The sequence below is a fragment of the Cicer arietinum genome, chromosome 7, assembly GCF_000331145.2.
Source record: "Cicer arietinum cultivar CDC Frontier isolate Library 1 chromosome 7, Cicar.CDCFrontier_v2.0, whole genome shotgun sequence".
NCBI classification, from domain to species: domain Eukaryota; kingdom Viridiplantae; phylum Streptophyta; class Magnoliopsida; order Fabales; family Fabaceae; genus Cicer; species Cicer arietinum.
This window is the reverse complement of record NC_021166.2, coordinates 18,807,959-18,824,741: the sequence shown is the minus strand read 5'-3', so window position 1 is coordinate 18,824,741 and position 16,783 is coordinate 18,807,959. Positions and strand designations below refer to the sequence as shown.

The window sequence follows — 16,783 nt, the reverse complement described above, 5'->3', positions numbered from 1 at the left end:
ATGACAAGAAAATAGGACTGAGGGCCACTAACATTTCCTTGGATAAAAAGAATAGCTGGCATAATAGATTGAAGCTAGTAATGTATGGAGCCCCAAATTTGTAGTATTTTATTTTATTTTATATACAAATAATCTCTTTTACTTTTTCTATCCATCTATCCTTTAATTGAAATGATCTTATTGAAAATTGAATTATGATAATTATTATTTAACATTATTTAAATTCTTCCGATTGAGTAAACCTGTCTTAAATTAATTACTAAAAGTTTAAATCTATAAAAGTTGAATATTTCTAAACACTGAGTACACCTCAAGTGATCGGTGAACAGTAGTGTCGTAAATTTTAGTGTATCTAGTTTGATTCTTATTTAAAATAAAGTTGAATATTTATGAGATATTATTGTTCTAGAAGTATGTGACATGACAGATGCGCAATGTAATGTACACGTTTTGAAATAATTTATTTAAATATTTTTTTAATATTAATAAAATATTTATATTAAAAAATATTTTTTTTTATATACTACATCTCTATTATGCGACCAATTAAATAAAAAAATTTAGTATAATAGAAAATTACATCTCAGAAGTACGATCATATATACAGTCTTTACTTTTTTTTTTTCTAACAATTAAGTAATTATTAATTTAATAAATTAAAAATAATAAAATATTTAAAATCAAAACATTATTAATAAAATTATTCAATTGTTAAATTAACCAAAACTACCAACTGAAAATACAACAATAATATCTTTCTAAGGCCACCAAAGTTTATGTCGGTGTTTTATGTAATGCAATTTTCTTTTTGTTTTTTTCCTCTATCGAGTCTTCCTCTAACAAACATCATAAGAAAATCTCTATATTTTAGATCTTACGCAAAAGGGACATGGAACAATTAATCAGTAATGATAATAAAAAAAAAATCCGTTATATATTATATAACCACCATATGGTCATTATGTATCACTGCACTTAATAAAGTGTAGCTTAATCCAATACAGAAACACTATATATATAAAGAAGAGTAATGAATTTTACAACGTGTCTATCTGAGTTAATTTTAATTTTGTAACATTAATGTTTGTTACAATTGTCTGAAATATATATATGTATCAGAATTCACAGTTTGAAATTTAACATGTGTCATTTTACTTAATTAGAGTTTATTTTTCGTTCTTATCTATTAAATTTATATTTTCAACTTTCATTTCTCTTTTGACGATGAATATTTATTTATTTGTTAAAATTGCTCACATGATTTATAATTACTTTTTTTATGTGCGTAACTTTTTCTAAAAAATAGCACATTAATAATTTTGTAAATTTTAGTGTACAATTTTGTAAAAAGGTAATTATATTTTATCTACTCGCACCTTCTCTTTTGCTAGTTACGTTTATGTTATTGTTGAAAATACTAAATTGCTTTATTATTAAATTAAATTTGCCAACACTTCTTCTACTTGCTAACCTTCCTTGAATTGAGTGCATGTGAACTGAGTTTAAGTATGTACTTGTTTATTCATTACAACAAATTTCATGTACTTGAACTTATTTTATGTATATGTACGTGAACTGAGTTAAAATTCGCATTTCTTCTACTTATTACAAATTTTTACATGTATTTAAACTCAATTTAAGTACATGTACATGAACTCAGTTGAAGTACGCATTTCTCCTACTCATTGCAAAATTTTACATGTACTGGAGCTCAATTTAAGCACATGCACGTGAATTTAATTTATACGTGAACTGAGTTCAAGTACACACTTATCTTACTCACTGTAAAAATTTACATGTACTTGAACTTAATTTAAGTACGTATATGTGAACTTGGTTTACATACATTTATGTTAATTGAGTTTAAGTATGCATGTTCCCTACTCACTGCAAAATCTTATATGTACTTGAATTCAGTTTATGTATATGTACGTGAAATCAATTTAATACATTTATGTAAACACAAAATACGGACGAATATGTAATTTAAGTTTGCGTACAATGTATAATTTATCACATACATGAACTCAAATCACGCAAAATTCTCATATTTTGAACAAGAAAAAAATATGAACTCAAAAAATCAAGAAACATACTTTATTGGTGGATTTAAGCATAATAAAAAGATGAGAGTTATGGGGTATAAATTATAAGTGAGGGGTGTGAGCTATGAATGAGTAAGAAAATTTAATGGTGTCTGGTTAGCAAAACAGAGAGTGTAGATAGAAAAATTAAAATAATTAATCGATAGTATACAAATTTAAATTAACAATTGATACTATATTTTAATTTTTATTTTACAAATAAAAATGTTGATAGTTTAGAAAAATGTCTACGTTTAAAAATTGGAGTTCAATAAAAATAATAGGAAATATATTAATTAAGCTGAATTATGTCTTTTGATCTTCGATTAGCGACTTTTTAAAATTTATTTATTTTAATTAAATTGAACTATAAGGTTGGATTTTCGATTAGTGATTTTCTAATACTTATTTAAACTTAATGAGAAGAACTATATGTTTGATCTTTCTACAATTGATTCCTAAAATTTATTTATATATAATTGAGTTTATCTATATAATTGATGTTTAAATTTTGAAATTTTAAGTCATAATTAATTTAATTATGTTGAATTAAATTGTTCGATTTATCAAAATTTAAATTCTAAGTCATGGTTAGTTTAATTAGATTCAGTTGAACCGTTGAATTATCGAAATTTCAAATTTATAATAATTAATTTAATTAAGTTTGATTGAAAAGAAGGATTATTAAAATTTCAAATTTAGAAGTCTTAATTGGTCTAGTTAAGTTTGATTGAAATAATAGTCTTAGTCAGTCGAATTAGTTAAGATTATAATTGGTATCGAACTTATAATATCTAAGTCATAGTTTTTTTAATTAGTTAATAATGAACCGTTAGAACATGAAAATTATAATTTCTAAGTTATAGGTAGTATTATTAGGTTTGAATGAACTTTTGGATCATCGAAATTATAATTTTAAACTCATAGTTAGTTTATATTGATTTGATCAAAACGTTGAATTATCGAAATTTGATTATAGTTAGTTAAATTAGGTTGGATTAAACTATTAAATAATCGAAATAAAAATTTCTAAATCATAATTAGTTTAATTAAATTAGATTGAACTATTAGATTATTGAAAAGGAATTTCTAAGTCGTAGTTTAATTATTATTTCTTTTATAGTACCCTGCAACTATTACTACTTACACAACTAATTTCAAAATATTTTTGTAGTACTTTACATAATGATAGTGAAAAACACATGTATAATTAAGATTAATAATTCAGTAAAATAATTTTTTTATTTTTTTTCTTCTAATTATTATTATATTTTTTAATATACGTAAGAAATCTTAATCAACACTTTCCAATGAGACAAATATAGTATTTATTTTGCTTATTTTTTCATTGAATAGCTTCAACTGTAAAATTAGAATTTTTTTGGTCACTTTGCCTTGATCAAGCCATATAAAAAGCATGGTTAGGTGCGACGCAAAATTATGAGATTCCAAATAGACAAACACAAAGATTGATGATGATAAAATCTTTAATTGAAAATCTGAATGTTAACTAAAAAAATTGTTTTTGTAAGATATTCAAAGTGTGCCGTTTCTCTTTCTACAATTTTCTTCACTTAGAGGAGATCATCATATTCATAGCTTCTCTATAGCCTCTCAATTTCTTTTCTACCTCTCTTATTATAGTATTTTTTTTTAAACTACTGAGATTTAAATCAAAATCAATTTTATATTTTCAGAATCATTCTTTTCTCTCACAAAAGTGAATGCAAATACGCATATCCTCTTATATATAGTACTAACTACTAATATTGACAACACAATTTAACAATTTGTAAATTGAAGAAAAATAATTAATCATTCAATGTAAATCATAAATGTTAATAGATATACTCTTTGTATCTTATTATAAGTGTTACTTTTAGAATATTTTAATAAACCTTTTTTTTTCATCTTTCTAATAATATCCTCATTATTGAATAATCTTATTGGTCTCCTGCCCCACCACTTTGTTTCTTGCACCATCACCACAATAATATGCTCTATAGTCAAATGCTCACTGACTGCTTGGTTCATTGGATAATGGTAGTTAGACGACTAGTTTTGTTAATGTTGAGTGCCAATAGTGGTGAAATGTATGTAGATGAAAAATTTTTCAATTGAGGGAGTATACGAAAACATTTTTATACGAATGTATGAACTCATACTTGAGTCGACAATGTTGATGTGTCAAATATAAGTAAAAGTCTTATATTGAATAAAAAAGTTAATGTTGATCATTATATAATAACTTAAGGATTTGTTTGATGGACAAAATAAGAGACATAATATGAATAAATAATTATTTTTTGTTTGAATTTAGTGTTCGATGAAGGAACAAGATATTAAATTAATCAAAAATACTATTTTATTCCACTTCTCTTATTAAAATTATTCTCCTGAGCATGAGCTGAATTAGAAATATAAAATAAGAAAGATAATTCACTCTGTATTTTAGTTGTACTGAGACAATTGACATGTATATCAGTAACTATATTTCAGTTGCTTAGAGATAATTGACATGTTTCCATTTTTTAGTATCCATAAATGGGATATATGACTTTGTTTTAAATATTTCAAAAAATATTTTAATTCTCAATTTTGTTGACTTCCAAATATGTATAGCAACTAATATTTTAAAAATCAAATCAAATAAATTAATCGATTGAACCAAAAATAGACAAATTTGTTAGTTTCTTCAACTCTAATTGAATCGGATTGAACTTCTAATTGAAGCAATATTTTCTATTTTTTTTTTTACTTATTATTAGTCATCTAATTCAACTGATTAATTTATAGTCCTAGTTCTCCACAATTGAATTTTTGACCCAATTTCAAAAATACTGATACCATTACCAAGTGAGTTACATATTAGTATTGGTACTGGTCAGGTAATTGATATCAAAATTACTATTTTTTTATTTATTTAAAGCATATGTTTTGAACTTAATATCACATCTTATAAAATCTATCAAATTCAAAATTATTTTCACTACATGTCTATTTTATTAATATTTAAAATCATTTATATCCCAAACTCATAATAAATCCTCAAATATTTGGGTAAAAAATATATGAATTTAACTGTTTTAACAATATGAAAATTTAATAATAGGACTAAATTTATTATTTGAATAATATACTTTTTGCAATATGAGAAGATTTAGTACAATCATTTTAATCACTAGACAAAAACAACCTTTACTTTTCCCTTGCAAATTAATTAGTAAACATGTACCTCTTGCCAAACAATCATGTTAAAAAGTAGCAGAACAACATACAAATTATGATGTGAACATAATTTTTTTTCTAACTCCACTTTCCATTGAAGTGATTCAATCATATGCTCAAATTTAAGTACTTTGTGCTTCTAAGAAGGCATTAAAATCCTCTTTTAAACAAGGAGTATTGCATGAAGCTGGAGATGGAGGGTGATGAAAAGTAGAAGAAGATATAGAAAACCTAACATGGTTTGGTGATGATGTATCTGATTTTCTAGCATTTGTTCTTGAAGAACCATTCTTAAGAACCCCTTTAATATCTTTCTCAAAGACAAAAGCTGATGTTATAGGTGCATGCACATCACTAATACCACTACTTTCTTTGATCAATTCCATTGGTAGATCAAAGTATGAACTTGTTGTGTCTCTTTCAATATCATTGAATAGTTTTGAAGAAGACCAAGAACCACACTCAAATTTTTCCAATGAAACTCTCCTAGATATTGTTGTACTTTCAATTTCTATTCCTTCTTTTTTAGTTTTAACTGACTTTGCTTTTCCAAAGCCTGGTAGATACATGCAAAGAGCACTGCATTTGAACCCTTCTTCATCTGCATTTGTTTCCATCTCTTTGTCACTCACATTGCATTCTTCGATTACCTCGGTTTTGGAGAAGCTTTCACGTTTCCTATTAGTACTATAATCATGTTCCATAAAACTTGGTTTGGCCAAAAAGATATCAAATTCATCAAAGGGGGATGTACTTGCTCTTCCTTCTCCACATGACTTGCTTTTTCTTAATTGGATTTCTTGTAGTAGAAGAAACTGATTATTGAGTGTCATGTTACTAGCTTGATTTAGTGATTGTGATTCTACAACCACACCTTTTGATTTTCTCTTTGAAGTTAACAAAGGTGATGAGTTGGCTGAATTTGGAAGACTAAGGCTCATGAATTTTGGCATTGAAAGTGGTAATAATGATGGAGTGGATGCAATAGTTGTATTAGAAGTGTTATAAAATCCATGATTCATAAAGGATTCATCCACCATAATCTGTTTTTCTTTTTGTAAGCTCTCCATAATTTGTTACAGGGAAATCTTATTCAGATATCATTGCAATGACTGGTTTATCTTTGTTGATTTTATCTACTTTTTGGAAGCACTACTACTAGTACTAAAAATTGCATAGAACGTGAAGTGTGTGCAGCATGTTCATCCATATCTTAGTCGTGATGATCATGTTCTCTCTCTAATATAAATTAATTATATATTTTCCCTATTAGAAAATGCTTATTTTCTCATTAAGGGAAGTGATGACAATGGTTGATAACCCTTTTTATTATATAATAATCATTGTATGCACGAGCACATGATAAAACAAGGGTCATATATAAGAGTTGATTACAAACTGAACTTCAAACGTGCTGGCATATATCTAACTTCTCTCCCTTTTAAAAAAATAATATAAAAGGAAAAACCAAATGTGATGTCAAGGTTTCATACAAAAGAATCTAAAGCTAAATATAATGAATAATAATTGTCAACATCAACAATAATTTACAGCATAGGAAATAAAATATTAAGAACAAAAAACAATGAATTTTCTTTCTTGAACAGCTGTCCTTAAAAAGATTAAATTTTGTAACAGATTTGGACAAAAATCCTTCATTTGGATTGGGATTTTATTCATTTAGCAGCTCTTCAATTACAATAAGTTTATGATTCTTTACTTGCAATTTTTTTTCCATGTAAGTATCTATGGAAGAATTTCAAATGAGATTTTCTGAAAAAACAATATTGAGATGCTTAACTAATTTCAACATAAGAGAGGTTGTTATTTTGAAGTCCTTATAAGATTCTTTTAATTTTTTGTTTCTTCACAAGATTGTTTTAAGAAGTTTATTTAAACTATCTCAAACAACCCTGTGTTGATGTTAGGTGAACATTGTGATATACAGTACTAACTCATTTCAATATAGTAATATATTATACACTGAATTTGAGTGCAATGCCAGTTTCTACTGGAGGGAATTGTAAAACAAAATCAAAACTACTGAAACACCTATAATTACAGGGAAAGCTGAAACCAAGTATAGTGCTCCATAGCCCTGCAACAAAAATAACTTCCTTAATGAAAAGCTAAGGGTGACCCAAAGAAAACTAATATAAAAAACTATATGTTAAAACAAGAAAATTTATCTAAAGAATAATAATAAGAGCTCCTTATTTTGCTCCAATAATTTTTTAAGATATCAAAATAGACTAGCTAATGTGTATCACCAAGTCAAACTATAGATGTTCATAGCATTATTATACCCTTCGTATTCATTGCGGATTGGTTATTTGCTAGAATGAGTTTAGCTTATAATGTATTTGGAGACAAACAATCTTAGAATTTGGACTTACGACCTAACTCAATTCCAAAAATTCCAAAAAACCGACTTCTAAAATCAGGACTGCGCAAACCTTATAACCCAACACACTAAATGCAGATGAAGTGGACCAATAACATATTGCAGGAATGGCTGCAAATAAGGTGGACTTTCCAACACCCCAATGCTCAAGCCCAATGGGCCTGGATCGTAGATGATGCAGGCAGCCCAACAATAGATTTGGGAGTGAAGCTGCCAAAAGATGGGATTTTTTTTGGGGGCAGAAGGTCAATAGAGATAGAAGGAAAGGAAAGAGGCAAGATAACATTGAAAGACTAGGAACAGGAATGGGATATCAGCTGAGACTACATAACAACATAGAGTAGCAAAGATACACTTGTAACCCTTCCAAAACTGATGTAACATAAAAAGATACGCTTGAGTGACTGGGCTGAGATTTCATCGGAACAGGAATAAAGCATTGAAATTACTTGTTGATAGGAATATTATTAGAAATGTATATAAGAGGGGAAATAGGAAGGTTTGGATGAAGCCTTCCTAATTGTAACACATGTCTAATAAGCCTGGCTTAGGCAGTTAGGAGTTTGTTAGGCAGTTAAGAGTTTGTTAGGCAGTTAGGAGTTTGTTCTATAAAAGGGAAGTAAGTGAGAATGAGAGAGTCAGTTGGGAGTTAGTTGTAACCACTGGTTGAGGAACCAGGACCAGATCGAGGGATCTATTGTATCATCTTCTATATTCATTCAATTCAATAAAGTGAGAGTTACTATTCCTAACAGAATCATATTGGTTCTGGTTAGGTATTGTTCATTGATTCAATTCAGCTTAGTCATAAATACCAGTGGTTCTATCACTTGTGAAGCACAATGGCATGAAGGATCATTAAACCTCTAAAACTATATAGAATTTGAGGATGATTTGAAACAGCTAGATATTTATACCAAGTACATTATTAATATAGAGGAGCTAATCAGAACATTATAATGAATGAAAGCTAATAGTCTAATATACTTTGTTATGATGCTTTAAATCTAAGTTCTTATACAAGTCTTTTAAATAATTTAATTCTAACACAAAGATAGTTCATATTTATATTAAAAGAATGTATACGTACACACTAAAAAAAATCTAGAGATTCTATATAAGTTCCACACAAAATTCCCTAATAATAATGTAAAATTACAGTATCACATGGTCTACATAACAATAGTGATGGTGCGGTGGCTAACCAAACGAAACAAAATCACAAAAATAATCTACAAGGCAGGTAAGGAACTGACCAACACTGGAGGCACATCTGATTCATCATCAGTATTCACATCTTCAATTTCAGCAGCAGAATCCCAGTCAATGTTTAGTCTCTTTGCAGCCACTTGAGGATCAATTCCGGTGTCAGTGGTTTTTGCATATAAAGATTTTTTGGGCTTTTTCTTTAATGGTTCAGCCTATCCATTTGAAAAGAAAAACAATAGCAACAAGTGATTGAGCGTTTATTTTGAAAGAAAATTACAATGATTATTAGGAAATGCATATATATGATGGTACAAACACAATACATCATATCAGTCGAAATTAATAAAAGGTAATAAAAAATTAGCTCTGGACTAAGTGGCAAAATCTGAAGTTTTAATTAGTGTACAAGTTCAATCATAAAATACAATTATTATTTTGATCCACGTCACAGGATATTGAGAAAATAAAACCTCCATAAAACAACACAAATAACCTGATACAGTAAAAATGACCTCGCACACGTGTTCAAGACATCATGCACATCGAATTAGAGATTAAAACAAGCCCAAATGCAACCATACCTCTAAATTAGGCCAAGAAATCATTTCCTCAGCAAGCTTCTGAAGAACAACTCTATCCTTTGGAATTTTCCCATCATTCACCTAGTAAATGCAAAGTAATTATTTTTTTCTTTCTGATATCAGCATTTTACCTTACATTGTGTTTAAAATCCAATGCCACATAACACAAATACACAAGACAGATTTTTTCGACAACGAATTGCAGATTACTCTATAAAATACTATCATTTGGGTTTAGAAACTTGTAAAAGGGCAGAAGTTAATAAAACTAGCAGACAGTTACTTTTGCATTGACGATACCAGAAATAATGTATGATGCAGATCAAAAGAAGTTGAGAGCTAGGACAAACAATAACAGTAGCATTTTTTAAAAAGAGAGCATGGTCTCAAACGTAATAAGGAAAAAAAATAGACAAAACGCATTTCTGAAGCTGCCTCAAGTTATTTTGTCAAATTGGATTGTGTACAACAATAAAGAGATATTCCAAAAAAATGTACTCTCCGTGAATGCAGGTCTCTTATATGTTCAGTAAATTCCAGCCGTACAATTTAGAAAATTAAGGTAGAGTACAAAATACATACATTAATCACGTGCTTAATACACTTAACTTTCAACATTTCCCTTGAAGCTCAATTATAGGTGTTAATGTGTCGGAAATCCTATAAGTCTGGTCAGGAATGTGCTGCTCTCAGAGAGATTTATTTCGAATGTTTTCTCAAACGAAAAAACAGATCCAACTCCTTGTGTTCGGTTCAAGCACACAAAATTGGATTGTGGGACAGATCATCAGTTAGATTATCACAACAACTGTTGAGATGTAAATTATGACATTAGCTGCTAAGTAGCTCAAAAATATGAGGTTACATTTCCAATCTATATAGGTCTTAAGAAGCCAAAGACATGTATGTACCCTAAAAAATGACCCAAAGTTTATCCCAAACAAGGTTTTGAATAAATTCTAAAGCTTCAGGTATGAGTCAAAGTGTCTATACTTCTACAAATTAATGCACAATTTAGATAATCACGGCTACAGAAGAAAAAACTTACTTCTTCCAAAGCGGCAACTAGATCATCTCTTGTTGGGGCATCAAGATCTTCAATACCAAGTAATCTTTTTCTCTCAACATCTCTAGGATCCTCAATCATTATGGTTAGTTTGACCTGGACATAGGATAAAGAAAGAATTATTAGATCGTCATGGGAAAGAACAACATGATTGGGAGATGCACCTGTGTAGTGAGCAAGAAGAGATGCACAGAGTAAAAAACTGAAGCTTATTTTTAAATCTTGATGGAAATGTACAATTAGCATAATTACACCTTCAATAACATTTTGTTGAGTGTGAATTTAATCAATCCAATCTTTGAATTATATTATGTTGTCTTTAAATTACGTATACAGTTTTAGACAAATTAGACTTTTGTATGTATGTAATTAGCAGTAATAACAATAGGATTTAATTCAAGGGTCAATTGTAAGCCCCTAACTTTTTACCTTAGCATTGGATGTACTTCAGAGCACATTCAAAAACCAAGACCATGGTGCATGCTTTGTGTTGAGGATATGGTCTTGGTTGGTGAGTCGAGAGAGCACATAAATGAGAGGTTAGAGACTTGGAGACAAACTTTAGAAGCACATGGCTTCCATTTGAGTAGACGTAGGATGGAGCATATGGAATATAAGTTTTGCAAAGGAAAAGTGCCCCCCACAAGTTACACGGCTTAGATTTATAGGTCAATTATTCAAACAACAAAGAGTTGCAGGGAGATGTAAACCATCAAATTCATCAGAGTGGCTGAAGTGGAAGAGTGTCTTAGGTGTTTTATGTGATAAAAGAAAGTACCACTCAAACTAAAGGGAGAATTTATTGTACATCTATAAAACCACCAATGTAGTATAAGATGGAGCATTGGGAGGTAAAAACCCAACACATGAATAAACCCAATGTAGCAGAGATGAGGTGAGCATGTTGTGTTGGATGAGTGGAAATAGACGAAATAGGAATGCTAGCATTGGAGAGAGAATTGGGGAAGCACCTTTTGTAGAAAAGATGGTTAAATGTGAATTCAGGTGGTTTGGACATGTGTGGACAGGATGAGACTTGAAGATTCAATAGTATGGAGAGTAGATCAAATTGAAGAAAACCCAACAACTTGAGAAAAAAGAAAGGCCAAGAAAAACCATAGACAAAACAATTAAGAAAGATTTAGATGTCAATGATTTGGCTATAGACATGGTTTACGATAGAACATTATATCATCGTCTGATCCATGTAGTTGACGGCACCTAGAAGGATAAGGCTTGATTGTTGTTTTTGTTGTAAATAGCAGTAAATATTTACTTATATTTTAAATAACATATTATATGTTAAAAACAAAGTGATACAATGAAGCATAAAAAATAGTTTCAAAATTGTAGAAAATTTTCTAGATTTTAAACTACTTAATGAGAACTTCCAATTCAACTATTGGATTGGTAAAATTCGCATTCTACAAAAAACTATTAAATGTGTAATTATCCTAATCCTAATTTTGACACCTTATGTAAAAGTATCATGACACTCTCTCTCTCACACACTCACCCAAGGTCAGTGGCATCTTTTTTATCACAAACAGGACACCATCATTAGAAAACCAAAATTGGAAAAGTTTATAAATAAATAAATAAAATAGAAAAATTAAAAAAAAATATAAAAAAAATTAAAAGTGAAAAGGGTTTACCTCCCCAAAGAGCATGTCCCTGTTTTTCCTAAGAAGCTCCAAAACCTGCATGCAAATGGCATTAAAAAATGAAAAATAAAAAAAATAAAAAAGTAAATATTTTTAAGGCAAGCAATTACCCTTTTGATTTGGGCAACATATTCAAGGTCCTCAGCGGTTGGTTCTTCGTCTTCATCATCATCATCAAGATGCTGTGTAGAGGAAACAAGGAAATCAGTATCTTCATTCCCAACAAAGGGAACGAAGGAAAGCACGGTAGATGTTCGACGATATGCGGTGGTGAGATTGGTGAATTGAGTTCGGTTGGTAAAGAGAGAGTGTGTGTGAATTTGATTATAATAGAGAAAGGTTGGAAGTGAAGGTAGTGTTAGTGGCAACGGTTGTGATGATAATAATGATGATGCCATTGCTATCTATCAACCGTACCTTCTTTTTCTATCCTATCATCTTTTTATTATTCTCTAATCTGCCTTTCCTTTACCATTTTAATCACTCTTTCTTTTACTCTTTTTCTTTTAATTTATATTAAGATATAAAATCATAACTACTACTTCTACATACATTATAAGAAAATACAATTTTTTTATCATCAAAAATTAATTTGATAAAAATAAATAAATGAAGTAAATTATAACTTTGAATTTTATTTATTGAGTAAATTTAGACGGCTTTTTCTACATAGATGAAGTTTTCTCATATCTTGAAAGATGGTGTTTTAAAAAAATGATTCGAAAGGACCTTCAATTAATCCATTTGTTATCATCTTATATAAGCAACTTCAATTAAGTTAGGTTTGCAGTGTACATAAAATAATGTGCAAATTTAAATGAATTTATCGAAAAATTACATTATTGTTAAATTGGCAAATAATTATTTTTCGATTCAAGAAATTAAGAACAACACATAATGTATTGTTGTGGTGTTTGATACAACCCTTTCAAGAAATTGGCTCTTTGGTTTTTCTTGAATTGTTTGTTAAAGTATTCTACTAAATTATTGTAAGCTATCAAATATCCAATTTCAACAAAGTCTTCTTTCTTCTTACTATCAACCATTGTCAAAAAAACAGCACTACACCCTATTAGAAAGTTCTCCATAGCCACTAGCTATGTCGCTAATAAAGCAAAATTATTGTTTTATGTACTCATGGCCACTATTCATATGATTATATCTTTAAGAAATCTAATTTCTAATGATTGGATCAAACATTCAAATTTTAATATAAGTAGCATTCAAATTTAAGGCAAAATTGAAGATGTAATTCTAATATATAGTGGCGGATAAAATTGAGATAATGTGTCAAATTTAACTGCCATCACTCTCAATTAATATTTATATTTATTTTGATCTAATTAAATGCAGTTTGAATTAGATTAGTTTATTTGGTGTTTTAGTGGCACATAATATTTTTATGCATAAAATATTTATTGTATACAAAAAAGATTAGCATTAGAAATTAACAATATTCAACTTTTGATAATTAGAAATCGAACTCGGTGACAACGATTTATAATATTCACACATATTATACACCAATCATTTACTATACCTTGTAAATAATTAACCCCTTTAAAAAACTAAATCCATTATGTTTGCAATATATGAAATAGTAAAAAAATATTATATTAATAAAATAAATATCATTTAAAATTAAAAAATTAATACAAGATATCATAATAATAATAATTATTATTATTATTATAATAATAAATTATTTAATTTATATATATTTTCAGTGTAAATTATTTTTATATTGTCAATCAATCATAATCATTAAATTATTAATAAAATTTAATTTTTATTATAATTATTTATAAAATCACCCATATAATTGAATATGATTTGTCCACTCTTTAATAATGTTTAAATTGAAAGGTCATGAAACTAAACTAGAAAAAATAGCTTTACTAAATAACAAGATTCAATTTTTTATAATAAAGAAATGTACTGGTGTCATGGGATTTACAACATTCAGATGTATTAATTTAAAAAATTAATCCATTTTGTTTAGAATATATACAATAGTAAAAATATGTTATATTAAAATAATAAGTATTATTTAAAAATAAGAAATTAATACAAGATATAATAATAATAATAATAATAATAATAATAATAATAATAATAATAATAATAATAATAATAATAATAATAATATAAGTAAATATTAAACAAGATTTTAATTATTTTAAAAATAACTCGTGTAGAGTTTTCTAAACAAGATTAAGAAGTTAAACACATTATTTTTTAATAGTTGTATTATTTTTTAGTGCAAACAAGTTCTTTTAATATGGTTGTTTGGTTTTTTAAAAATGGTGTGATATACGTTGAATGTTAATCAAGAGATATCCACAAAAATTGTATTAATGGTTCGAATAATGAAAAAATTCTTTAAGTGACAAAGGATCGTACACATTTGCTATGTTGACAGTGAATCATATTGTTGCCTGCTTCTGTTTTCTTTAATCTTTAGTTATTTTTATTATATCTAATTTATCACAAACGTGTTTTTTAAATTGAGTTGTTTTTGTCAAATTATTTTTCTATACAAACTAAGTGTTATCACTTAATCTTTTGAAAATAATTTTTAAGAGGTCTTGAAGAGAATTTTTTTAAAACATAATTCAACCACTTTTCTTGAGTTTATTTCTTTCACTTTCAATAAGGCTAATTTATTTGAGTATATTTTAGAGTGAGTTATAATTCTTAAAGATGAGTGTTATTTAACACTTTTTAGACTTTATTTTTATTAAACTTTAGTAAATTATGGTTTAGAGTATTTTTTTTTATTAGATTATATGATCTTTTAAGGTGGAATTATGTTGGTGTTATTGATTTTGTGTATGATATTAGGAATTAGACAAATCTTGGAAAAATGATTCGGAATGTTGCAGCACATTGGAACATTATTGGTGCATTCAAGTATCAAACATATTTGTGGGCCCCTTAGCTGAGCTTGTGAATTCGTTAATCATAAGGGACTCTATTGTTGTCTGAGCTAATTTATTATGCCAAGGTCTCTTTGACAAATTGGACAAAATGCCCTAAAGTAAGAGAAAGTGTGTTTTGTATAAGTGACATCTTCTGAAAAGAAAGCATAGACTATTATTTTGGTGAAAGAAAAAAGGATTTACATTTTAGCAGACGAAGCAGAATATGTTTTATTTGTCATTGTAGTTTGTTTTCTTCTTTTAGTTGTTAAAGAGTTTATATTCTTTTTAACAAAGTTTATATGTTAATATGATATGTTGTGTTTAACTTCCTTTTAAACAAGCTAATTTCATGTTGTTTGTAAACCATAGCTTAATCACTTAAGTTTTATTGGTTAATCTTTTAAATTTGGAAAAGAGAAATCGATAGAAATGATTAGTTTAATATAGATTAAGTCAAATGTATGGAAATATAGTTGACATTAAATTGTTAGGAATATTTATTAAATTCATAGGGAAACTAACTGTCTTGAATGAAACATGATTGAATTTGAAGCATGAACCTATGAATAGTATTAGTCAAATGAAAATTACGAAGACAATTATTGGAACACCCTGTAAGTCATTTTGTTACTGTGAATGTTATAAAATGTTGCAATATATAACACATATAAACATATTTATTAATTGAGTTGCATCCTTAACTACCATTTACCCACTTGACTTTTAGGTAAATATTCTCTCACTTTTATTTGATTATTTAATTATGAATTTATTTTTAATTGCTCAACCAAATAAGTTCCTATTTTTATTCAAACAAACTAATTTAAATTAGGAAATTGTTGAGCTTTAGAACATAAGCAATCTTTGTGGAATGATCTTATTTTACTACTTGTTTAGACAATCTACACTTGTATTAGCATATATTTCACACAACAAGTTTTTGGGGTTGTTTCTTAGGATTGAATAGCGTTTTAGGTTTTCAATCCATTTTTTTCTAGTTAATTAGCTTGTTTGATTTTGATACTAACAATAATTTGGTGTTTGTGGATCAAAGATGGGTTCTTGAAATTGTATGCACGGGTTGCAATCATCGTCTAAATTTAGACCCAATCCTAAGATACAAATAACCTTCAGAAGAAAGAAGTTGAGATGAATATAAATTGTTACAGTTGTATTACTTAACCTATCATAAGCCTAAGACCAGAAGACCATATGGATAGAGTTGGAGAGAATGAAAGGCATCAATAATTAGGAAATGGATTCTCTACCTTTGGTGATGGGTGACTTTGGTGACTTTAGTGTATTTTGGAGTAAAATTGGTGATTAAAATTAAGTATTAAAAATTATTTAGATGAGAGAGAATGATTGATAAAGAGAGAGATAGATACAAAGTCACCAAATGTAGGATATCAAAGGTAGAGAATCCTTACTCCAATAATTAATTGATCACGTTCTTGAAACCATTGGCATGACTAACGATAAGGAAATAGGGATAAGAGAATATGATGTACTTGACCTTTAGACCCTACACACAGCATTGTGAGACCTAAAATAGAAGCTGCCTAATTTGAATTCAAGTCAGTGATGTTTCAAATGCTACAAGAAATTGAATTGGATAATTTA

General features: G+C 28.0%; 2 protein-coding genes across 2 annotated transcripts; both read right to left on the bottom strand.

The window, feature by feature from the left end:
- Positions 1-5,284: 5,284 nt before the first annotated feature.
- LOC101503125 (uncharacterized) lies at positions 5,285-6,467 on the bottom strand. Its single transcript, XM_004509581.4, has one exon. The coding sequence runs from the start codon at positions 6,380-6,382 to the stop codon at positions 5,435-5,437; it is 948 nt and encodes a 315-aa protein (XP_004509638.1). The 5' UTR covers positions 6,383-6,467; the 3' UTR covers positions 5,285-5,434.
- A 788-nt stretch (positions 6,468-7,255) lies between these two features.
- Positions 7,256-12,715, bottom strand: LOC101491296 (ycf3-interacting protein 1, chloroplastic). Its single transcript, XM_004509552.4, has 6 exons — positions 12,347-12,715; positions 12,228-12,272; positions 10,555-10,668; positions 9,507-9,587; positions 8,973-9,137; positions 7,256-7,410 (listed from the first exon to the last, which is right to left on the bottom strand). The coding sequence occupies exons 1-6, from the start codon at positions 12,632-12,634 to the stop codon at positions 7,321-7,323; spliced, it is 783 nt and encodes a 260-aa protein (XP_004509609.1). The 5' UTR covers positions 12,635-12,715; the 3' UTR covers positions 7,256-7,320.
- Between the last annotated feature and the right edge of the window lie 4,068 nt (positions 12,716-16,783).